Source organism: Lissotriton vulgaris, chromosome 3_1, assembly GCF_964263255.1.
Source record: "Lissotriton vulgaris chromosome 3_1, aLisVul1.2, whole genome shotgun sequence".
Taxonomy (NCBI): Eukaryota; Metazoa; Chordata; class Amphibia; order Caudata; family Salamandridae; genus Lissotriton; species Lissotriton vulgaris.
The window spans coordinates 512063744-512087606 of NC_141689.1; the positions used below are offsets into that span (position 1 = coordinate 512063744).

Here is a 23863-nt window from a genome sequence, read left to right on the forward strand (position 1 = left end):
TAAATTAAAAACCCCTAAAAGGAGAACATTTTTAGATTTATGACACGTGGGGACAGTCTATCAATCAACCTTGCTGCAAACTGTGGATTGTAACCAGGCGGTCTATAAAATGATTGCAGTGTTAACAGTCACCTCCCAGCGGGTCGTTTACACACACATTCAAAAATTAAAGGACGTTGAGTGTAGATGAGAGGAAAGATGCTCTATAATACATTTCACAAAATGCCAGGCAATGGTGAAATTGCACACCTACATATTTGATCTTCCAGAAATTCTGAAAGCTCTCTAGGCAATTTAAGAGGAAAACTGCGCTGATAAAAACCCATTTTTCTACAATGTTTTAAGATTTGAGAAAAGTGTACCCCCAAATCGGGCGCACAATGAAATTATCGAATTATTTTTGAGTGCCCCTTTAATAAACTCTATAATCCTTTTTGGAAGAAGGATAATCAATCCTTCGTTAACTGAGGTACTCACAATTGCCAAGACATGCGAGCATAGTCAAGCTTGTGAGGAAGAGATAAGAAAAGGGTGTGTTGTGAGTAATAGAAACAAAGGAGAAATAAAACCAACAAAAAGCATGAAGCACAATTTGTTCAAAATAAATCGGGAAAGGAAAGGAAGAAAGCAAACAAGACATTTCTCGGTACATGCTTTAGGTGTGGTGAATATGGTCATTTTGCTATAACAAGGAATGTGTTGTTTGGAAAGCTACTTGCAAAATGTGCGGGAGAAAGGGTCACGTGACAACATGTTGTAGAAGTGATAATTTGAAAAAGAAAGATTAAACAGATTGTGGAGGAATAGTCTTGAAGGTGATGGACGTAGGAGCAGAAAGTCCCTTTGATTTGGTCTCAATAGAGGATGTGTCTACTAGCATGCTGCTTGACTCAGCGGTGAAGATAATATTAATTCCTAGAGTACATAAAAAAGAACTAAAAGGAATTGTCACGCTCTTCTAACCTCATATTTGTCCTAAATATTATTGGAGTGAACCAAACAAGCAGATCGGATATTTTTCAGGGTTCATACATTTTAAAAGGAGGTATACAGTAGGGAAGATTTATGTTTCAGTAAGAGGTCATTCTCTCAGTTGGTTTCATCAAAATAAACTAATGGTCTACCTGAATCCCACTAAAAATTTGGCAGTAAAATTAAAGTTCATGGAACACATTAACCAGGTTGCCACTAGTAGGCCAGTGTATGAAAAATAATTCCCAGAGGTCTTTCAAGACAGATTGGGATGTCATAAAAAATATATTAATAAGATAAGACTTTAGAAGGGTTCTCTGCTGGTAGTGAGTAAGGTCATGGGTGGCTAGCCTTAGTGGCAAAGGACAAAATGCTGGAAAAGTCAGAAAAATTAAAAGAAAGTGACGGAGTAGAGAAAGCTGAAGTGACTGATGAATCACTTGCCACCTCTCCTCAGCGCCGTGATGTCCTTTTAGGATGAATGTTAGCGCTTTACAAATAAATAAATACAAATACTGAAAAAGTTTTAAAGCCAATGGGGAGGCAAGATTGAGTTACCGTAAATTCAATCCACACACAACTGTGTTGTGATGGATCATTACCCTTTACCCAACATAACTGAGATGTTGGCTATGTTGAAAGGTGCAAAATATTTCTCGTCCTTAGATATCACCTCAGCATACCATCAGGTGAAGTTGTATCAGTAATCTCTAGACATGACCGAATTTGTCACACATTTTGGGACATTTAAATTTCAAAGATGCCCTACGGGCTGATTTCTGCTGCTGAACTTTTTCAAAGAGTGATGGAACATATATTAAAAAGAGCGAATGGAGTAAATACTCTATCATATGTTTTGGTGTATGGATGTGATGTTGAGGAACACAATCAACATGTACATGATGAACTTAGGAGATAAAAAAAATGGCTTAAGGTTAAAGGCCAAGAAATACAAATGTACTCTTACGGAGATTGACTAGTTGAGATAAAAAAGAATCACATCTTCGAGCATTGAGTCGAGGAAGGAATTGGTTGCTACCATTAATAACATGGCTAGTCCTAAGTGTAAAGAAGAAGTGATCAAATTCTCGGGTATGTCCAAGTACTACAACATGTTCGTCCCAAATTTAGCAGACAAAAACGATAATAATGCAATAAATAAGGATTTAGTATTCATTTGCAATGATGAATGTGAGAAAGAATTCAAACAGTTGCAATCGTGCCTGAGTGAAGCATCTAGTTTACCTAGCTGTGAAGCAGGTGAGGATACAATTAGGATGTCTAAGGCCAATTCAAGGGGTTTAGGAGTTATTTTACTACAAATCCATCAGGGTGTGCAGCGCATCATCTTATTCATTTCAAGGGCTTTGAAAGGGGCAGAATGGACGTATTCTGTGATAGAGAAGGAGGCATTAGCCATTTATTGGTCTGTGTGTAAGTTGAGAAAGTTTATTTGAGGGGACAAATTTGAGATCAAGATGGGCCATAAAACCTTGAAAGAGCTACTGGAGAAGAAAAGTGTAGATGCAATTCCGAAAAGATTAGGAAGTGGGTGGTGTCCCTCCATGAATTTTACTTTGATGAGACTTATGTACTTGGTATAAAAGACAGTTAAGCAGATTGTTGCTCACATCTCATTAGTGAGAATTGGAAGGATGAGTTAGACGTGTCAAACTAGGAGGAGGAAGATTTTGATGCATGTTTAATCAGCGATAGCTTCGAGAACAAAGATAAGTGGTTGGATGGAACTGGTAAAGATTCAGTGTTGCAGCAGGTGTTTGAAAGACTCAAGCATGGCTGGAAAAATAACAATAGATCATGTAATGATTTGAATGGATATTGGAGTGTCAGAAATTACTTTTCAATCAAGGGGATTTATTATTACGAGAAAACAGATTCATCATGCCTGTCTCCTCGAGAAAAGATCTTATTGTTTTTGCCCATTAAAGCCATCCTGGCATTTTCAAAACAAATGTAAAGGCTTAGGCACATATACTGGAGACCAGGTCTGGATATTCAGACCGAAAGATCCATAAGAGAATGTGTGTAGTGTTCAATTTGTGACAAAACAGTAAGATTTAGAGTGCAGAATATGGCTCTGAGAAGATTACTCAAAGAACCTTGGGATGATGTGGCTCTGGACATTTTGGGCCCCATCAAGAATTCAAGTGTTGACAAGTATGTTATTTTATTTCTATTTTTTACAAGATATGTGCTCAAGGTGGCCCCAAGTCACTATTCACAATGCTTTCAAAATAGGAGATGTTATTGGGTTCCTTAAGCAAGTGTTAGTAGAACGGAACCCTGCACATTCAGTCCTGACTGACAACGGAGATCAGCTAGATTCCGTATAAGTGGAGACATTCCTTTTAAATAGGGGAAACTATGCATAAGAAGGCTGCCTTGTATCACCCTGAGGCAAATGGTATAGTGGAAATGTTCAAAGGGGTGTTAAAAGAAACCATACAGAGAGCGGTTTTGGGATGTTTGTGTTGAAGGAAGGAATTACTAGGAAAGGTTAGGAACTACAGATTGACACCCCATACAACAATGGGTGTCAGACCATTTTAATTGTTCCGCAAAGTAAGTCTAATACATTGATTTGTCCAGCATGTGTAAACAATAAATCTGTGAGTAGTAGGAGTATTGAGCATGATTCAGACGAGAAAAGGGCGTTAGAACAAAGGAAGATGATTGAGAGAAAGGAGAGGTATGATATCCGCAATGTTGAGAAGACGTCTTTGCTACAGGAGAGAGATGTGGTGAAAATAAAATATCCGTAGAAGAGAATTGAACAATTTCAATCTAAATTTGTACCTCCCATGAAAGTAATTAAGGTATTTAAGAATGCTGTCAGAAAGGAGGATCATAGGATCTAGAATTTAAATACAGTAGCAAAACGTCCTGGTGTTCTGGCTGTTAGTAAACAAGAATGCATTGAGTCCAGTGAATGTAAATGTTTGAGGAAAAGTTTAAGATGTTGTAAAAGGTCAAGGAGAACATGTATTATCTTTACATCACGTTAATGGGCCTTCAATTCTGTCTAGTTATTTTGATCTATTTACAAGAATATATATCCTTGTATCATGCTTACTCACCTTCAGCTCTGCTAGTTTGTTACTGCACTTTTTTTAATTTACATGTTTATTGTTCAATTCGAATGGTACTCGTGTGAAATGTTTTATGTTCAAGTTTCCCAGTTTTTATTTTAATAAGATGAAGTCTGCAACAGTTGTAATTCCGTAGTTCGTATGTTAAGTTTATTTTACACATGTTTTGTGTGCTGTTTTGACAAAGGGTGGGAGGTGTGTATCTTCCTAGTAGACAACGTCATTACTCATTGAGTTCCAGAATCTCTGCTAGAGAATGTGTGGTGGTTAGGACTAGAAAAGAAACAAAGTAAGCAAGGAGAAGCTGCTGGTGAGCGGCGGCTGAGGTGTATTTCCTGTATCTTGAAAAAAGAGACTTCTAGTCTCCATCTGTGGACTCCCTACTTTTCTACACGATACTTGCTGACCGGATTTGTTGGTATGTGTAGACGCATGGTCTTGCCAAGTTACAACTACACTTCTCAATCCTTGAAGCCGCAGAATTAAGATTTGCTAAGAATGCTTAGGAATGAATGACAGTGGCTGAGACTTTACTTGGGGATAGGCGCTCAAACAACACATGCCCTAGTTGATGCACGCAGCGAAATGCTGCAGAAAAAGGTGCCTTAAAAGAGCAGGTACAAAAAGGAGTATACGCACCTGCAGCTGTGCTGCCCCAGGACCTGTGACACTGTCCCCGTGGCTCACATGTCGGTCTGACCCAGAGCTGGAATCTTACAAGTAGGTGCCCTTTATGGAATCAGTCAGATGCAGAATTTCATCAGGCTGAAGTATGCATGTGATACCTTAGTGGTAGAATGACTATTCTCCAAATAATATGCAGAGAGAATCTTGACTTTTGACACACAACTCGCTCACAAGAGCGGCACAGCTAACCTGGGCAAATGAGTTAACCAAGCTAATAAGTTAGTTGGTACTTTGTTATTAACTTTGGTTGAGGCTAAAAGAGTCAATTGTGTAGTTCAATGCAGGAAGGGGTGGAGTATACCTAGGAAATCTGAAAGCTAATGGGAAATTGACATGGACAAGTAACTGATGGAGACAAAATGAGTTGCTGTTTTACGTGATCCAGTGAAAGTATCTAGAGAGGCTTGTTTTAAATGACTGTGTTCGTTTAATCTGCTGCACCTGCTTCACCCCTAGGGTCTTGCACAAGATCTGACCGCAATTACCCAACACATGTGCCCAGGGCTGGACTGGCCTTAGCAGGGCCTGGGCATTTTCCCAGTGGGCCGGAAGGGTGGGGGCAGGTTTTGGACTGGTGGGGGCCTTTTTTGGTAAAGGGGGCCAGTTTTGCAGCAGTGCTGTAATATCTGCCCCCTGTACCAAAAGCAGCAGCGATGACCCACCAGCTTCTAAACCTCCCTCCCCAGACGCCCGGTCCAACTTAATTGCCAGGGCTGGTTTGCATTTCCAGTCCGACCCTGCATGTGCCAGGAGGGGTCTGCCCAAGCAGCCTCTTATTACATGGTGTGGGAATGCGTCAGTCAATACTGACTAGAGAAAAGGGATCTACTTACATCATTTACTAGTGGACACGAATCAGGCATTCAAGGGATTACAAAATGTAAATTCACAGATTTGGCGCTACTCTCGGCAAAGAGAGCTACAACCTGCAGATACACCCCTCATTCCTAGGAACCCCTTTGAAGGGCAACCTTGCAGAGAAAGACAACAGTGGAGAATGATAGAAGTACAGTGTAGTACCGGCAACAGGAAAGATTCAGCAGCTATGTCATGGGACTCAATGTTGTTGAAATTCAACCAAAACCGGACTACAGACGCACTTGACAGCTAGAGTCACAGGTGGAAGTGCAACTATTGGCTTCATTAATTAGAGGTGAGACCCGCCACAGGGAACTGGACATACAGGCTAACAGACAACCTAAGCAAGCAAACCTGTGCTATTGTGGAGAATATGTGAAAGTGGGGGCCTAAAAACGGAATAACTAACCGTGGTGTGGTTCTCCCCTCTCCTTACCCTTGACTGACTAAAATAAAACATTTGCAAGAATATCATGGAATCAGGTCAAACAATGCGCAATGGTACAGGCAACCCATCCTCAAACTCGTGTGAATAAAGTGAAAACTGGAAATAGGCCAAACTTTATAAGCTGACTCTCCTTGTTCTTGTAGTTTCGGTTTTCCCTTTTCTATTGCCTTGACTTGTGTATTGCATTCAGACCTTTTATGCGTTTACAGTGTTCAATATGCTCTGTACCATATATTAAGCACTATAGGGAGCGCTCATTGTGTTATGTAAAATAGAGATCAGTTTTTAACAAAAATGGTAGGGCCTGTAGCCACTCGAAGATATCTCTAGGTGAGTGGGAAAGAGAGTCAAGAAAGACTTGCGCTGGGAGGCCTGAGTACTACTGCCCCACAGCTGTCAGGGCTCTGTTCTTGTTATAGCTCCAGCCCTTTTTAGGTCGAGCTATTTATAGCTCTGAACTATTGCAGGGGAAACAACACTCTTGAACAAGTGAATTCCTCCCCGCATTCCATGCAGGTTATGTGAGAAATGCGCGTGCACAGAAATCCGCTCCCCCACCAAGCAAGACAAGCCAAGAACATCAAAGCGACCGGCCGCTATGAGTCCATTTGCCACTTCACGCGCTCCGCAGGTAATAAACAGGACCATCTGCTCGTGAATGCTGGCATGTTTGCCCAGCCCCCTCACAGCCCTCGTGGCACATGCATTCTTTTGTGTCAAATTTGCTGCTCAGAAAGCCAACCAACTCAGTTGCTTTCTGTAAATCGAACTTTATTTAGAAGGGGTGTTGAAAGTTTTTTTTTTTAATATCATATATGACTCATTGGAAAAAGTCACATTCTGTTTGTTTATAACCCTCTGGAAAGTCTGGTTTATGTTTTCCTATTTAGCGTTCATTTTACATTTTCTCATGTTTTATTTTACATTTCATTGACACTTGTCAGGCAAAACTCACCAAGTCTTTATTTTTTTCCACCACTGCAGTTCGCCACTACCAGCATTCACTTCTTCACCTTTTTCCTTCCGGGTTTCACCCTTGTAAAGCTTACGCGACTTCCATCTTTCACCCACGCTCACACTGGGAATGGCCGTTCAAGCCAGCATGATTTCAGCTTGGGTAAGCCCCTGTGCCAGTGGACAGTCTACATGGAGGAGCCGTCTGAGGGTACTCGGTGATATGTGAGGAGTTCCTCCCAGCTCCTATGAACGTGCTGTGCGAGCTGAGCTGCTAGAATGAATTTAAGGATCACGTTCTCTTCCAGTCCCAAGCATACTGTGGCAGACTCCCGCTTTCCTCATGAGAGGTACTCTGCTGGTTGATCTACTCGCCTATGGAGGCCCTGACACAGCTCTATGGGATTTATATTATAAGATGGAAGTAATGCTGGAGGGGAATCACCGCCTCCAGTTCCCTTACCGATTCCCCGGCACCCTTACTGTAAACAAGCACTGGCGTTGCCAATAGGTCTCGCAGTAGGAAAGTTGGAGCTATTGGTTTTGTAAATGACAAAGCCCTTTATGTTTTTAAAATGAAAAGAAAAATAAAAGGCATTGTTATTTGCAATTGTAATAGCTCCAACTTTTACCTAGGGGATGGATTTCTAATAGTTTTCAACTCTATGAACTTGGTCCCAAGCCCCCTATGCAATAATTGATTTTAGCTATATGCATGTACCATAAGCATTCTCATACAAAGTACTATCTGTAGCTCACAAAAGAACATCTTTTTAGGCATCGATGTCCAGCCAGAAAGAGAATTTCTCCACAGCTAATGTTCGGGTGAAAAGTCAAATTCCCATGCAGGAAGCGCCTTACTAGAAGGTTATTATTAAATATAGTGCCCTTTGTATCTCTTCTTAGCAGCAAATGTCTATCACATTCATGTGCACATCACAGAGCTTTCAAGAAAGGCGTAAACCTAGCAAAGCGTATCTGGGACAAACCTATAATACGCATGGAAGGGTCACATGGAGAAAGCTTTGGTGCATAAAGTAACCGCAGCGGAGAATAAACTCTCTCAAAATAAAAGAACCAAGCATACTTCTAATCACATCAGTACATTTCCTTCTGAAACAATGAAGCAGATGAACAAGATGAGCAGTGTTGCAGGTGCATTTCTGAAAACTGGTATGCGCCAACAGCCGATATGTGAACAAGGATTTTCAGAAAATGGCAGCCTCTGTCCCCCCCTTTGTGAATATTTAGCATAAAACCCTCAAAAGATCTGTTCAAAAGTGGCGGGCGAGTCTTGGGGCGGGGCCATCCTCTGACATGCAAGCATGGCGGCCACATGCAGTTGAGGGCACTCCCACTGCACATGACGGTTTGGTCTGCTGTCTTAGTACAACCAAACCGTCATGCACACTTTTACATGTCTCCAGGCTGTTGCATGGCATCCGCCTGAGAAGCCTTATTAGAAGCCGCGTCCAAAACTAAATCCTGGACTCCATTTACAAACCACCCAGGGCACGGAAATTAAATATTAACAGTGCTTCGCTGATCTATCAGGCACAGCAGCCAAATCAGTGAACAGACGTCAATCGAGGAGGGCTAGAAATACATGATGTGCTCCAACCACTGGCTTTAGCTCCACCCGCCACAATCAATGCAGCCTCGGCAGCAACCTAGACGCAGCATACTAAGGACCGTGGCATAAAGGCTCCCTAAAGTCCTGTACGTATCACGAAGAGCCATAACAAATGGGCACTGGCAATACTAATGGAGCGAGCTTCGATTGTATAGCGAGCTTCGACTGTATAGCGATACCTCTCGTTGGCAGACATCGAAGGCACAATATTGGCTCAGCAGAATCTTTTCAACCCAGGGATTCAGAATCCACATTACCCCGGTGATGGAAAGTGAGAGTCCGAAGAGCACTTTAGACAACGAACTGAGAAACAGAAGTAGAGACCACTATCAACTGGAAAGGCAACATCTAGATCATAGAAAGGTTTTCCATGTCTGTCGGGGGGATGAGGAGTTACAGTGTTCGGTTAGAGGAAAGCATTTGACTTGAGGCAACATCTCATCCTGTACCACTAGCTGAGCTGAAATACGCACGCATATATAAGTGATGCAGTCTCATGCTGCAACGGCCTGTAGGTATTACATTTATGTAGTCTCTATAATGTGTAAAACATGATTTCTAGGACGCCTCCGGGCATTCAGCAATTTGCTCCCAGAATAGTGCATTGCAACATTCTAAGATCCGCAGAGACGGACCAAGAGGGGAGGGAAGAGGTAGACACAGAGAGATTGTACGGGCGAGAGACACTCGGAGAGAGAAAGACAGGCAAAGACAGAGACGGACCAAGAGGGGAGGGAAGAGGTAGACACAGAGAGATTGTACGGAGACAAAGTGAAAAACAACACAAGTGAAAAACAACACGTACCTGATAATGCAGAGCGGCCGGGAAACTGAAAGTACGGCCGGCCTGCGGCCGGCCATGAATAATTAGGGGAGGAGAAGCCCTTTGATGTGCTGTGCGGCCGGGAATGCACGTGCTTGTTTGGTCACGTGATTCACGTGAACTTAAAGAAAACCGCAGGAACGAAGCCCTTAGTTTGACGAGGATTTTCGAGACATGAATCTCGCTCCGCTCAATGCGCTTGCGCGCATTGATAGGTCGTGAGACCTAATAAGCTCATCTTCACGTCAAGGGAGATAGTGATGTAAGGAGTTTGTGGGCTCTGTTGGCCTTATCAGCCTGAGGGGAAAGCAGTGGAAGACCCACATTGACCCAAGGCCATGCAAAAAGGGCTTTCTTATAGAGCTTGCCATGCCAGAGGGAGCGATGGATTAATTTTATGCTAGATCTGTTCATGCATGTGACGTGTGAATCCAGGAATGATAGTTCATATTGGGACTTAAGAGTGTAAAGTGAACTGCCTGCTGTGTTTTTTGTGTTTGAATGTTCTCAATCAGCTGTAAACCTTTTTCCTTTTCTATTATAGCTCTTGGTGAGTGACTGAGTCCACTAGAACGTGTTTAAAGGATTACATCATGTAACAGTGATTTTGTGGTTTCAAAAGTGGACCTGAAACTAATATATGATCAACAGACCTCCGGACGAGTCCACCTATTTCAGAAGAGAAGCACATGGAGGTAAGTATCAAGACAACAGGCCTAGAAATGGCATTCTGCAGCCTTGGAGTGGACAGACAGCCAATGGCATATTCCTACTTTAACTAGAGTGGAGTCCCTGAAACCAATGGCAACACTGCAACAGGCGCAAGCATTCCCCAGTGATAAATGAACACCTTATGTTTGTGACTACAACGGACAACTGTGGGACTATAAATAAGTAATAAGCCTATGTGCTTGCTTTGAAAGGATACCATGTCTTACAAAGATCGTGTGCGGGGACATTGGGCTTGCCAAGATGGCTGATTTTTCTCCCACCAATAGCCTCTCACTTTCGCCTATCCTAGCTGAATCTGGAGAAGCCACTTTTGGGCTGCCTTTAAAAATCAGGAACTTAGCACAAATCTGCTTTCAATGTGCAAACCACCTGGCTTATGAACAAGTGAGAGGGTACATCACCCTCACCCCTCCCCCCCGCCCCCTCCCCCAGAAGGGTGCTCACCCTGGTGGGAAGTTTCTAAAAGTACTTGCCTTGTGTTTATTATTTTTTAGTTTTATATAGCGTTGTCTATACCCGAAGGTATCAGGGCATTTTACATATTATGGGAATCCATTTACTAGAAGTACATGTGGGGGATTCATCAGGGTCAAGTAGAGGTCGAAGTGGGCGGTTTCTGAGTGGCATGACATGCTCATACTTTTCTAATTTATGAAAAACAGTTCCCCTACTTTTCGTGAACAGAGAACCATCCCGAAGGTGATTAATTTTGAGAGTTGAAATGCTTCAGCTGAAATGGAAGGCTAGAAGTTTCCTTTGCTTTACAACTGAAGGAGGGACAGAGTGCTTAAACAAGCCTTCCTCCCAGGGTGCCTGTTTCCCTGAAGAAAAAATAATTACACTTGCACAACTGGTTAATCTGCAAATATAAAGGGTGTTTGGAAGCCGGTAATGGCTTTAATTGATGGAACCACTAAACGTGCACAAGTCACTGTTCTCCACTGCATCAAACAGGATGCAGTTATGTGGCTCTGGTTACAGACACAGACCTCTGCAGTGCATTAACTAATAGAGGTTCCATAATGTATGATAGTGCATTTCCTACTGATTAACTTAACTTGCATTTATTTTTCATTTAAGTGGTGCCTTATTTTATATGTAGTTGTGGTAGTCCAAGATAGTCATTAAAATTATATAACAATGCAGCATTAAGGTGATGGCGTTGGAGACAGATTAGCTGTAGGACCTATCAAAGCTAATGAAAATGTATATACCAACCTGACTGCTAAGCAAACATTTTTTTTAAACGAACAAAAATAATTACTTAATTTACTTGATATTAAAACAGCCTTTCAAACAGCCAATAAAAACACTGTAAGTACACCATAAAAAATAAAAATAAAAAGCTGCCCTTATAGGTCAATCGGTTGCAATCTTACCACAGCATTTTGCCTTTGGAGGTTTAAGAGCTCATTCTGGTACAATTCAGCAGCAGACGGATGGACGACGGGCAGCTGGGCCTCTGGCTGCATCAGAGCAGCCAATGTCTGCGCTGCATCCCCTGCACGGATCGCCATATTAATCCTCTGAATGGCTGCAAGCTCTGAGGAAGAACACAACAAGACAGAACGTTACAATGCCATTCACTGAGTAAGGAAGCCTTAAATAGATCTCTGAAAATCCTTTTAATTGGCTATCACCTTCAACAGGCGAGAAATAGCTATTTCACAGTGAACGGGCGGCACAGTTCAATCTGCTTGTAAGTGTCCAAACTATACATCCTAACTGTACCTATTTAAATCCCTAAACAGCTGTCCTGAATTTGCCCGTGCACTACTGAAAATGATTTTCATTTGTTCTGTCAGTTGCTGCCTCCCTTTTTAGTAGGACAACAATGTTTTGTGGGAATAGTAAAGAGGATACTAACTAGCCCACTGTTTTTTAAACTGATAGTAAAGCCAATTCGAGGCCGCCCATCAGTTTAGCTTATAGATCAATATTGCTTCTAAAAGTAAACACTGCAAATACGCAGCTCCTGAAAGATGTGCATGTTTTAAGCACTGCAAGTCCACCCAGCGCAGTATGAAGTTAGCGAGCAAGAGATTCTCGTAAACGCCAAAAGGTGGCGCCACAGTCCCATCTACATTTTCTGTGCTAGTCTATTTTTTCAGCTTGACCTGGTTTCGCTTTCAATATTGATTAAAATCAACAGTTCCGATATGGTTTAATTAAAACAACGAAAGGGTATGGCCTGGAAAAGTGGGTCAAAAACCACATGCTACATTTGAATGCTAAGACTTAAGTGAATTCACAACTGACCGAGATAAAATACGATAGAGGCGCAGAGTCTGTGATGAAGACATCAAGCCACGCCATCACGGACAAAGGTGTATGTGAAAATATCTATATTTGATGTCAATAACTAGATAATTGTTTGTCCCTCTCGGTTACCGATGAAAAGCACCATAGGTTCTTGTAAGTAGCTGGTTAAACAAATAACGCGGCCAAGTATTTGTTACTGACAGTAGACTCGCGCCACCTTGTGGTAAAGTAAGCTTAGTACACAAACGCACCAGAAGCAAAACCAAAGTATGTTACTTAGAAGTGGGTAACGAAATTGTATCCATTGCATTTGCCCCTTTTCCTGACATGATTTCACTGAAGAATGTTCTAACATGTAGTTCTGTCCAACCTTAAGTTAGCAGCCTGACTTTGCGCTCACAAGTGTAGAGTCTGAATTTAGGTGAACTCTGTCTATTGAGACGTTTGCTCCTGCAGAGAGGCCTTTAGCAAGCATGCGGGCGCCGTTAATGACAGCCATAGCGCGGCAGCAGCCGGCCATGAGCGAGCGGCGTTACTGCCAAGCAGAGGCTGGCTGCAAGGAGACGAGAGGCCGTTCAACCTCTCCGGGGCTTAAAACAAAGTGTTAGACAATAGCAAAGCAGAAGAAAGGCGCTGGAATTCCGAGCCCTTAGTACAGTACAAAGAAAGGACAAAATACTCAGGGGGCCATCAGGTTAAAGACTGCAGTCTTGTGCTATTATGTGCATCTGTGTGACGCACTTCAGTACCGTAAATCAGAAATGCAGGGCGGTTTGTCACGGACCTGATTACCATTTGAGCAGTTTGTACTTCACTTTATTGACATGCAGGAAACATTGTGAGACTAACACTTACGCCTACTCACCCCAATCGTCAACATACTCCCACTACAGGAAACATGAGACTAAAGGTGGCAAGGGTGGGTAATGGTGAAGAAACTGCAACCACAATCGAACGTAAATCACACCAGATTTGTTAGGGTATTTGGAAAACAACCATTGTTCCATGCAAGATTCAGTGTTCCCATAAATGAAATGTGAAAACGCGTAGTGTTGTAGCAAAGTTGTACTCACTACGCTCGTAAGTATCGGCTTCCACATTGGCAACACTAACTTCCTTCTGCACTTCACCTTTGTCGAGCATAACGGGAGCACCTGCTTTCTGGCACACCAGGGAGAAAGAGACTTTAAAACACGCGTTCAAGGAGAGGAAAACTGCGCGATAAAAGCATATTCCACACACAGGTTATGACGCACTTCCGCTCTTAGAACCCAGGCCCACCTCAAATCTCTTGGTTAGTGTATAGCTGCCTTTGACTCTGTACAGCGCTCCACAGTTTTTCGGCTAACTATGCGCTATACAGTGGTCACATATATACATGCAGTCCACAACCAAGACCGCACCAAACACACACCACAGAAAAGGTTATATTATTCGCCAACTGCTGCCAGACCCCCCACAACCTCCCCACACACCCATCACCCGTGTTTGGTACTGGCCATCTTCCTGCTCCAGTGAGTTTTTACTCTTGTACAGTTACACAACTGTGTTGTAGATTGTCACAATATAATACCATATACACAGCAACACTTTATTGCCAGAACTCTAACTTTCTCAAAGAGCGGGAAGGTTTATAGTCTGTCATATGAAAAAAAAGCCTTTCCTTTGGCCTTAGGGCCTGAATGTAGGTACATTTTATCCAATAAATCATACTTTTTATCTTGAGGGTGTTTGTTTATTGATTACATGCCTCTATTGGGTTCTGCTGAAAAAGACCTCTTTGTCTTCTTATCTATGCGCCTGGATTATTGCCAAGAAAATGTAAAATAAAGAGAAAACCCGGAGTTCCATTTGCAAGACGTAAATCAGCTGGCGAGCTGCTAACTGCATTCTGGCCCCACCTAGTACTCACTGTCCTGAAGTGGCCTGAACGGTTTTGTTGGGCATATTAAAAGTAGGATTTCCAGAGGGTTTTAGTGGAGGCAGGTCGAAAATGGCCTCACAAGATGCGTTTTGGTCATGTATGTTGCCGTGGCATGCTTCTGGAGTGTATGGAATATATGGACTTTATCTAGCTTTTGTTTGTTAAAAAGAAACAAAAGTTGTTGACTCAGAATTGCCAAATGATTTGGATAATAGCACTGGGCCTATTCCTGGATGGCAGAGTTGGTTTAGTTGAATATATGATTATACCACGATTTCAGTTACCACGCATGGCTTTACCACGCGAATTTTACCTCGCAAGTGGCTTTACCACGCTGGTATTTACAACGTAGCATTTTACTACGCGTAGAAACGTCTTACCTGCACGTCTTTCTCCTTGAGCCTTTACTTCCATCCTCCTTAGAAACAAGCGTCAAAACACGTATACCAAAATAAAAAAAGGACTGCTTTTTTGACGTACACGGCACGTCTTTGGGGGAGGCTCTTTCCTCTTTCTTTTAAATGTATTTTCTTTTTTTTTAAAAGTAACCTGCTTGTTATTTTTTTGGGGGGGGGGGAGACCCCCCCTGCCCCCCTCCGAGCCCCCCCCTCCCTCTGCCCTCCCATGCCCACGCAGTTCGTCTTGAAGGAATACCACGTCTCCCCCCTAGCCCGTGGTAAAGACGTCGTGGAAGGTACCCTGCGTTGAAGGCACCCTGCGTGGAAGGCACCCTGCGAGGTAAGTGTCACGTGGTAAACGTGAGTAGTGGTAATGCCTTCGTGGTAAATGATGTTTCCCGGTTTAGTTTTGGGTAGATGGAGTGTGATTTGGCTTGTCTTAGCGTAGTTGGTATCAAAGGAATCATCCTCTTTCCAATTCTTTTTAGCTGGTCATGGGGCTTGCCTAAGGGTGGGCGTAAAATCAGTTTCGCGGGCGAATTTGCGGATTTTAGGCGATTTCGCGATCCGCGAATCTCGCGAAATCGCGGTAAAAGCCGCGAATCAGCGGGGACGAATTTTCAGCCAAGCAAGTGTTACAGCAGCAGGTGCAAAAGTTGAACCTAATTTCTTTGTAACCTTTTACAAAAGGGTTACAAACAAATGAACTTGGACACCTGCTGCTAATTGCTTCCTGGCTCCTCGTTGCCTACTTGCAACTATTCTCTGACCCTGCTCTGACCCTTGAAGCAGGGTCACAGAATAGTTACAAGTAGGCAACGAGGCACCTGCCAAGGAATTAAACCTCATCAGGAAGCACTTACAGATATAAAAAACAGGAAGAAGGGAGAGGATGGCAAATACACCCATTTTGAGTTGTCAGGAGGGGTTAAACTAAAAGAGACCTTTACAGCACAATTTTCATATGCATTTTGCTAAAAATAAAAAGCGGTATGTTCTGTAGGGGCAACTCAGGAATCTGGCCCTTCAGAGATCCGGCCTCTCTTTCTTTCTCTCGTTCTCTCTCTCCCTCTTTCTTTCCCTCTCTTTCTCTATCTATCTATCTATCTATCTATCTAACTCTCTCTCTCCCTCTTCCATAAACGACTGCATGGGTAACTTCGCTATGCAAGCGGATCGCGAACACGCAAAAAGCCCCGCGAACACGCAAAAACCCCGCAAACACTCAAAAAACCCCGCGAACACGCAAAAAACAAAAATCCGCAAATTCGCACAAATTCGTGAATTTTGAGGATCGCGAATTCGCAAATCCTCAAATTTGCGGATCGCGAATTCGCAAAATTCGCCCATGCTTAGGCTTGCCTTTCCTCGGTGGAGTCTGCTTAGATCTGGGAAACACTGGGTCAAAAGGGCTCCTTATTCATCCAGAAAGGAGAACAGCATCAACTAGTTTGAGAAAAATTCAAAGGTTTTAGTTGTGCCTCTCGGTTTACGTCCTGGCATCAGTACCCTGCAAAAGCAGATCATACCCTTTCACAGAATCAATACCTTTATACGGTCTTGGTTTTAAACCACAGCGACTGCCCAGCAATGCTCCACAGGAAGCACCTGTCTTGCTGAGTGAAGTACTGCTGCAGCTAAAGACTTACGCCTTCTTTAGAAGAGTAGGTCTGGAGAGTTAGAGGTCTACCTGCTGGTAATCCAGCATCAGCCTCTCCAAAGGATCTTCCCGAGACTGTGCGTTTTGGAATGTTGTTACTTCTATACACATAAAATCAAGAGAATGAATTTTACAAGAGCGCTTTAGTGACCAAGTTAACCGCATCGCTGCGGCGGTTATTTTTCCGAACCACGGCTTTTATCTAAAAGCCGCGTTAGATGACTAGCTCAGCTCGTCATCCGCACACGACCACCGTGGCTGATAACGAGCTGAGCTCGTCATCAGCATCGAAGGGGTTAAAGAACTACCACACACTGCAACTGTACAGTCAATATTGACACAAGACTAGTGTTTACACTGTGGCTAACATGTGAGACAAAGCACAGGGCGCCAGCCTCGGTCCAGCCCAATGGAGGCCTCTTATAAGCTGGAAGAGAAGACGTTTGGTAGGACTGAAGTATTCAGGTGCCGCAAGGGCTAGATCCACCCAAGGGATCCGGTCTTGCAATGAGATATTGGACCAGACGCGACACTTACTGTTGCAAGACCGGATTCTCCAGATTAAAGGACCACGAATGCAAAATCCTGCCAGAGGTTAGTTAGGTGATCTTTGCGTGAAAGTGAAAAGCTTCAGAGAGATTACGCACATTTTATTTGTATTTATGAGGTTTGCTCACAGAGTAATGTAAAAAGAAAACGATCCTATAAAAACCCGAGAAAAAGGCACAGCCTCATCTCTTTGTGTTGAATAGTGGTGCGAAGGACAGTTTTTTTCCACACTGTGACAAGACACAGGATGCTCTGGCAGGGGACTAGGCTATAATAAGTAGGTCATGGATGAAGGGCATTGACTCTATCCCCAGCCTAGCAACTAAGCGATGCCAACTTGTGGACCTCGCCAACAGGGAGCGGGCTCTGCCCCTCTGCCTTCTTCAGGGGGTAGGGTGTTATACACTGCATAGACAGACTCAGGAGCAATTAGTGTGGACTGTTTGTCTTATTCTGTGCCTTGCTGCGGCGTCTTGTGTCTTATAGGGCTCGTTAAAAATCTGCATTACTCTTACATCAGCACATTCTCAAAGACTCCTGTTCTATCCCCAGGACGCCATGAGAGGTCTCACAACCCACACAGAAGCTTTTCAATACTGAAGCAGGTTCCAGTAAACACAAAGCTCCATTCTGAAACCGAGGTCAGAGGGCGAGACATTGAACAGAATATTGAGCCGGCATTTAGTGCAAACTAGCGATCAGGTCTTCTTTTTTCAACATATGATTTTGCAAAAGTGACATCTGTATTGTATTATATTGCACTAGCGATTTGTATATTGCTTTCTATGGCTCTTGCAATGTAAATGTAAATGTACATGTATTTATATAGCGCAAATCACTGACCGAGGTCGGTATCCAAGCGCTTGCTTAGGGAACCCGTCTTGGTATTCCCCTGTGAGATAACCCCGGCAGGGTATCCACAAGGTGAAAGCCAGGCATCCCGCCGCGAGGGGCCGTTGTGGAGATTAAGCAAGCTATTGCCCAGAGTCGCAGAGTGTGAACCCGTGAGTCGAGAAGGCACCGGAGCGAGAATTATCGAGTCCGTGGAATTTTTAGCCCAAGACCCGCCGAGGCGGGGAATTGAACCCTGGTCCAGGGCCGATCTCAGCTTCCGGGTCTGCTGCCTCGAACCCCTGAGCCAAACTTCTCCACAATGGCCTAAAGTGCTTTATCTAACAGGCCTCACCATTAAGTGCCTGCCATGGGGGTCTCGTCGGGAGGTGCCCAGCAGCCCTCTGAGACTGGTACATATTTCTTAAAGAGTTCAGAAGTCACCTCACAATACATTTTCCCTCTACTAAGACACCACAGCCTATGCATTGTTACAGAAAGCAGTCTGAACAATCCAGTCCAGGTGTGATGCTCATGCATTTCAGTGCGGTGATCCGCATCACCGCACTGAAATGCAATGTCATGCATTTTGCACCTGCTGCCAGGCGAGCCACCAGCGGCGCCTCTGTCACTGTGCCTGTGGCTCTCTCTGCTGCTCCGAGGTGCGCCTACTTCCGTGTGTCCCCAAACAGTTAACCAGACTGCACTGCAGCGCTCAGCTCTGAGAGGCGAGCGCTACAAATGTATCGACTGCACTGTCTCTGTATGCCATGAGCTGACTGTTGCCCTGGAAACAGAATGCGGCAATGGTGCGGCTGCGGCGCCAGAACGGCTCATCAGACACAGCAAGGGGCCGGGCTGCCTGCCCTCTCAGTCCGTATTAGCCAGCCAATCACCGACCGTGTCACCAGGGGGGGCCGGGATTTTAATCCAGATGTGCGGTGGTAGAGTGCCGTCCCGTCCGGCCCAGGAACAGGAAGTTAGTAAAGCGGCGGGGGATCTGAAAGTGCAAGCTGCCTGCCTGCTGCTCACAGCCTCTCTCATGATGGCAGGCCGAACGCAGCGGCCGCAGGGGGTCCGGCCACATGATAGATTGCGGCGCCGCGGGCAGCCCGCAAGACCATCCCTGCTGCAGCAGCAGTTAACTTGACCTCCTGTCAGGCAACTGAACCGGTGAAAGTCAGCTCTGGGCTGGCCAGCCCCGCCAGGAGGACGAGCGCGGCTGGGGGAAGCGGTCGAGGCGAGGAGTGTGCCCGACCGACTCGAGTGGACAGCAGCAGCTCTGCCTTATGAAGACAGCACTGGCAGTGCTGGGCAGCAGCAGGTCATTCTTCATAAAGTAAGTCACACTCAGCCCCCATGCAGCGCGGCGCGAGGATTGTGTCCGACCGACTCGAGTGGACAGCAGCACCTCTGCCTTATCATGAAGACAGCACTGGCAGTGCTGGGCAGCAGCAGGTCATTCTTCATAAAGTAAGTCACACTCAGCCCCCATGCAGCGCGACGCCGGTGTCAATTATTTTTATTTAAATGTCAGCACGTACTGCTCTGGTGGTGCATCAATGCTTGCAACTTATGTACAACAGGTACTAGTAGCTAAGATAGAGGCAACTAAAAGGAAACAAAACCCCTGTGTTTATAATCAGTATGTATGTAGGTTAGGTAGATTCTTTTGGGTTAGTCTCCTTCCTTTTCTAGTGCTCTGCAACAGTTTCAAGAAGTTCTTGGAGTTTCTTGTTGCTCTATTGGCTGTCATTTCTGATATTTAGAAGTTTCCATTGTCTTAATTGCATGATTTTTGATCGCGAGAAAGTGTCACTCAGTCGTTGAAAAGTCACTCATAATTTCACTCACATTTTTAAAATGTCACACATGGCAATCTAAACCCTTGGCTGCTATGACAATCCACACAGAGGTTTCTGTGAGTAGGTGTCATCTACAGTCTGTTTGCTGGCCTGGCAGGGGAAGCCTTAAAATGCGCCCCAGCCAGTCCGGGTGCCCAGAACCTTAGTTTTTGCAGCATCTTGTGTTTGGACTCAGGCAGCTTTCATCAGAGGGCGAGACCCACGACTATTTGCATTATTTCATATAAGTGGAGTGGGGGGGCAGTGTTAATGCCTGAGAACGTATGAAAAACACAAGAAAAAGATTGACACTGACAGCATATGATCACGCTAATATTACAAGTCATTTACCTGTTCTCTGAGAAATGTAAAGCAAAAAATATAAGAAGGGCATTTGAAGGAGACTATTTTCTAATTTTTACCTCGGATTTCTCTTTTAACAAAGGTAGATAGATAGTTGAATGGCAGGCCCGCTAGGTAGTTTTGTGTAGTACTTAAATGATAATATACCAGATTCTTAATAATCTAAGTTGTATTTAGAATGTAATCTTACAAGGTGTTATGTGACACAGTGAATACATGTGGGTTTATGGTGAGTGTTCTGCACTGGGTACAGTTGGTGGGTGATCAGCTGTTACACTGGTTTCCTGTTCTGGTGCCCTTACTGTTAGTTGCTAATAAGGGACTTAATTGTTACTCGATCCGAGTCCCTATAATTCTTTTTTCTATTACAAACCTTTCTACTTCGGGATATTGTGTGTGATCCTTGTCTAATAAGTAGGTTATCAACTTAAGACAATAGTTTGCAATTGAAAATGAGAAAAAGGCTTCAGCTCATTGCGATGCAATTAAAGGTTTTTATGAGTGTCATTTTTAATTCCCACTCTTTTTATTGAGTTTTCAAATGCAGAGTTCTGGGTATTGAGATACCATATTACAAATATCAACGTAAGAGGCAATCTTATTGCGATAGAACGTTTAATGCGTTACGCAGTTTCATGAACTCTGATATGCGCTATGTTGAAAGAACAAAACAGTTATTTAATAATGACGTTATACCCATTGATAGTTTTGATACAACAGTTAAAAATGGGGAAAGGTAAGAATGGAGTAACTAAAAAGAAAGGAAATCGAGGGGCAGAGAGAGGGTAAGGAATAGGGGAAATGTATAGGCATCGTGGGCCAAAACAGATGGTCATTCTATAGAAGGATTCCCACTAGAATGCAGGAAATATAATTATATTATAAGGGATTTTGAGGGGAGATGCTTTTATCTATTTTATTCTAAATATTATTGTGTTTCATTGAGTGAGATTTTAGACCTATGTTGTGAAGCTGTTGGCGCTCCTGATGAACGGAGTCCGGGCTCACCAGTTCAAAATAAAAAGCTTTCCGAGATCTTTCCATTCTGAGAGAATAGATTTAAGGCCAATCAATAGGAGTATGTCCAAGAGAGCTACCTCTTCCATTTTGAAGTCTTTGATAATTGATGTTGGGTATACTCCCAAAGCGATAAATGCTAGGTGCTGAGACCATTGAATATGTAGAATTTGGTTTATGAGTAAACTGATTTCAGTCTAAAAAGATGCGATACATTTTCAATTTAATAACGTGATTTAGGTCACCCCTGTGCTCTTTACAACTCCAGCATACATCAGAGTTGGATCAACCAACTTAAACATTTTTGGCTAGGGTCCAATGAGACGTGTGAGCTACCCAGAGTCTGCATTGTTCCAGCGAGGGGACAATCTTATTTTTCGTCAATTTAAGCCATATATTATTCCAATCTAATCTTGTAGGGGGATTTTCGGAGTTGTTGTGCAGCATTTTAATCCATTTTTTTGTAAGGGAAGTTAGAGCGTAGAAGCGTTGGGTGACATCGAATACATTTTTGAGATAGCATGTCCATTCATGGCTATTTTAGTTAAAGTGTAAAGGAGATCCAGGCTACGTGGCGTTTTGTGTTCAGATCACAAAGCCTTGCTAGATAAGAATTTGTAGAAGTCAAAATCATTTAGACTGCATTTATCTTTGATGGTTGAAAAAAGGTAGAAGGTTAGAGGGAAGGCTAGGGTCTTTATTTAATAGGATTCCCCTTTTCTGCCCAATCCTTGAAGAAAAGTGTGTTCCCGTTCAATTTAAGGCTGTCATTGTGCCATCGGCAGGCAAGGGTGGAGTATGTCAAGTACTTATTTCGTTTGGAGCCTAGTTTGCGTATTGCCTGCGCACGATTAAAGAGTGTTCTATTATGATTTTCTTAGTAGAATGTATAGAGGTCAGTGATAGGAAATGCACAAGTGATTGATCTTAGGCAAGCCATGGAGGATGTTGATTACTTGAGAGTTTGAGCCAGTGAATACCTTGTTTAGCTAGGTAGGCAGTTTGATAGCTTCTATAATCAGTTAAGTTTAACCTCCCAGATGTTTAGGAGTCTATGCTTTTTTAACGTTGATTCTAGGATTTATTAAAAACCAAGGGAAATTATTAACTAGAGCATCATTTTTTTTAAGGAGCGTAGAGGGAATTGGGGGACATACTTATAAGAAAGTTTACTAAAAAAATAATTTTAATGGTTTTCTTTACAGCCCCACCATGTAATAGATTTTATTGACCATATCTCTAAAATATATATTCAAAGGATGACAGATTTGTTGCATTTGATAGAACGGGAAAGTCCATTTTCCAACCATACGCCAATATATTTTATTTGTTTGCTTTCCCACGTGAGCCCAGTATCACCTACCATAGTTTTTGTGGAATGGAGATTAAGTGGAAGTATTTTTGTTTTTTCTTTAAGTCTGTTACCAGAGATCTTCGCATTAGATTTTATTGTGTTGAGTATAGCAGGGTTGGCTGTTCTTGCTTTTTCTGTACATATTGAAACATCTGTGTATGCAGCAATTTTGTGAGGGACATCTGTAAAAGGTATGCCTGCTTTTATGAGTGTAATAAGTGTTAACCAAACCACTTACTTATATTTCTCTGGAACATTTAAATGACAGGAGTCAAAACAATAAATGTTATGATCGAATAAAACCCAAAGTCCCTTTCACTAAAAACACACACACACACACGCACACACACACACACACACACACACACACACACACAACACACACACACACACACACACAAAACACAATCAGAATGTTACTCTTGTGCCTGTTTTACATATTTACCTCCATCTTCAGCCGTCTACAATCAAATAACTGAGTCTGGTACCGCGGTGCATGCTCCCGCTTAACACCAAAGAGGCCGAGAACAGGATGGGACAGACCCGCCAGCAATGCCACTTCATCGCCCCTGCCAATCGCTTCGTCTACCTGGATTAGAGCCATGTTGACTGAAGAGAAGACATTGCTTACAGTGGGAGGACATTATTAGCAAATCAAGACAGCAGAGCGCCCTCCAGCTGCAGGCGCCCCACTGTCATTGCATGTATCACCCCAAATTCTTACACTCACACAAGGGGGCTGGTGTCAAAGATAAAACCCCAACATAAAGGAGGGTAGATGGCTCCACATTTCCAGTAAGCCATGGTTCGGAGGATGGTGCCAGGGTATTAGGTATGTAAGCGCAGCACTTAAAAAGCAGATGCAGCAATTGCAAAACAACAGCACGTAAAGCGACCTTTGCATAACACTCCTGTCCATGCAGGGAATCACTGAAGAACTGAGTGCCTGGCATTTCGGAGGCTGGCTGTAAACACCATTAAGTGTTGAAAGCAGGGTAACTCCTACTTTAGACGCCATTTTCAATACTTACTGTTGACTTTGTTAATGTTGCCTTGAATCTCCGCTTGCGTCAGCAGCTCTTCATAGGCGTCCCTTTCTTCCTCAGAAATGGCACTGTTCTGAAAAAGGACAACACCTTCACTGATTAACAAGTGACGTTTTTCTTCTAGAAATGATTGCTCGATAACATTTTTTTATGTTACTTACTTTGAATCATAATATATCTGGGGAAAAAGTAGACAAACCACTGACTGGGAATCTGCACATGCTCGTCTGGTTATTTGATAAAACTCAATGCAGCCAGAGTCCACAAGGACCAAACTGCATATGTTAGACTAGGTCGCCAAGTGAAAATTGATTATTTTTACACAGAAATAAATGCGAATTCTTAGGACCGGAGAGATCTATCAGATATGTAATAGTAAAAAACATAAAATGTGCAAA

The 23863-nt window shown here is 43.2% G+C and overlaps 1 protein-coding gene across 2 annotated transcripts in view; it reads right to left on the reverse strand.

Moving 5' to 3' along the window:
• The window catches only part of IQGAP2 (IQ motif containing GTPase activating protein 2), a 1114959-nt gene that overhangs the window by 398330 nt on the left and 692766 nt on the right, over window positions 1-23863 (reverse strand). The window contains exons 9-12 of one of the 2 annotated variants that reach the window (XM_086960756.1): window positions 23451-23538; window positions 22865-23028; window positions 13553-13640; window positions 11597-11760 (exon numbers count right to left, since the gene is read on the reverse strand). In XM_086960756.1, the coding sequence (XP_086816882.1) occupies window positions 11597-11760; window positions 13553-13640; window positions 22865-23028; window positions 23451-23538 (504 nt within the window). The remainder of the gene's footprint in view (window positions 1-11596; window positions 11761-13552; window positions 13641-22864; window positions 23029-23450; window positions 23539-23863) is intronic. The other variant, XM_086960757.1, reaches the window with a different exon arrangement.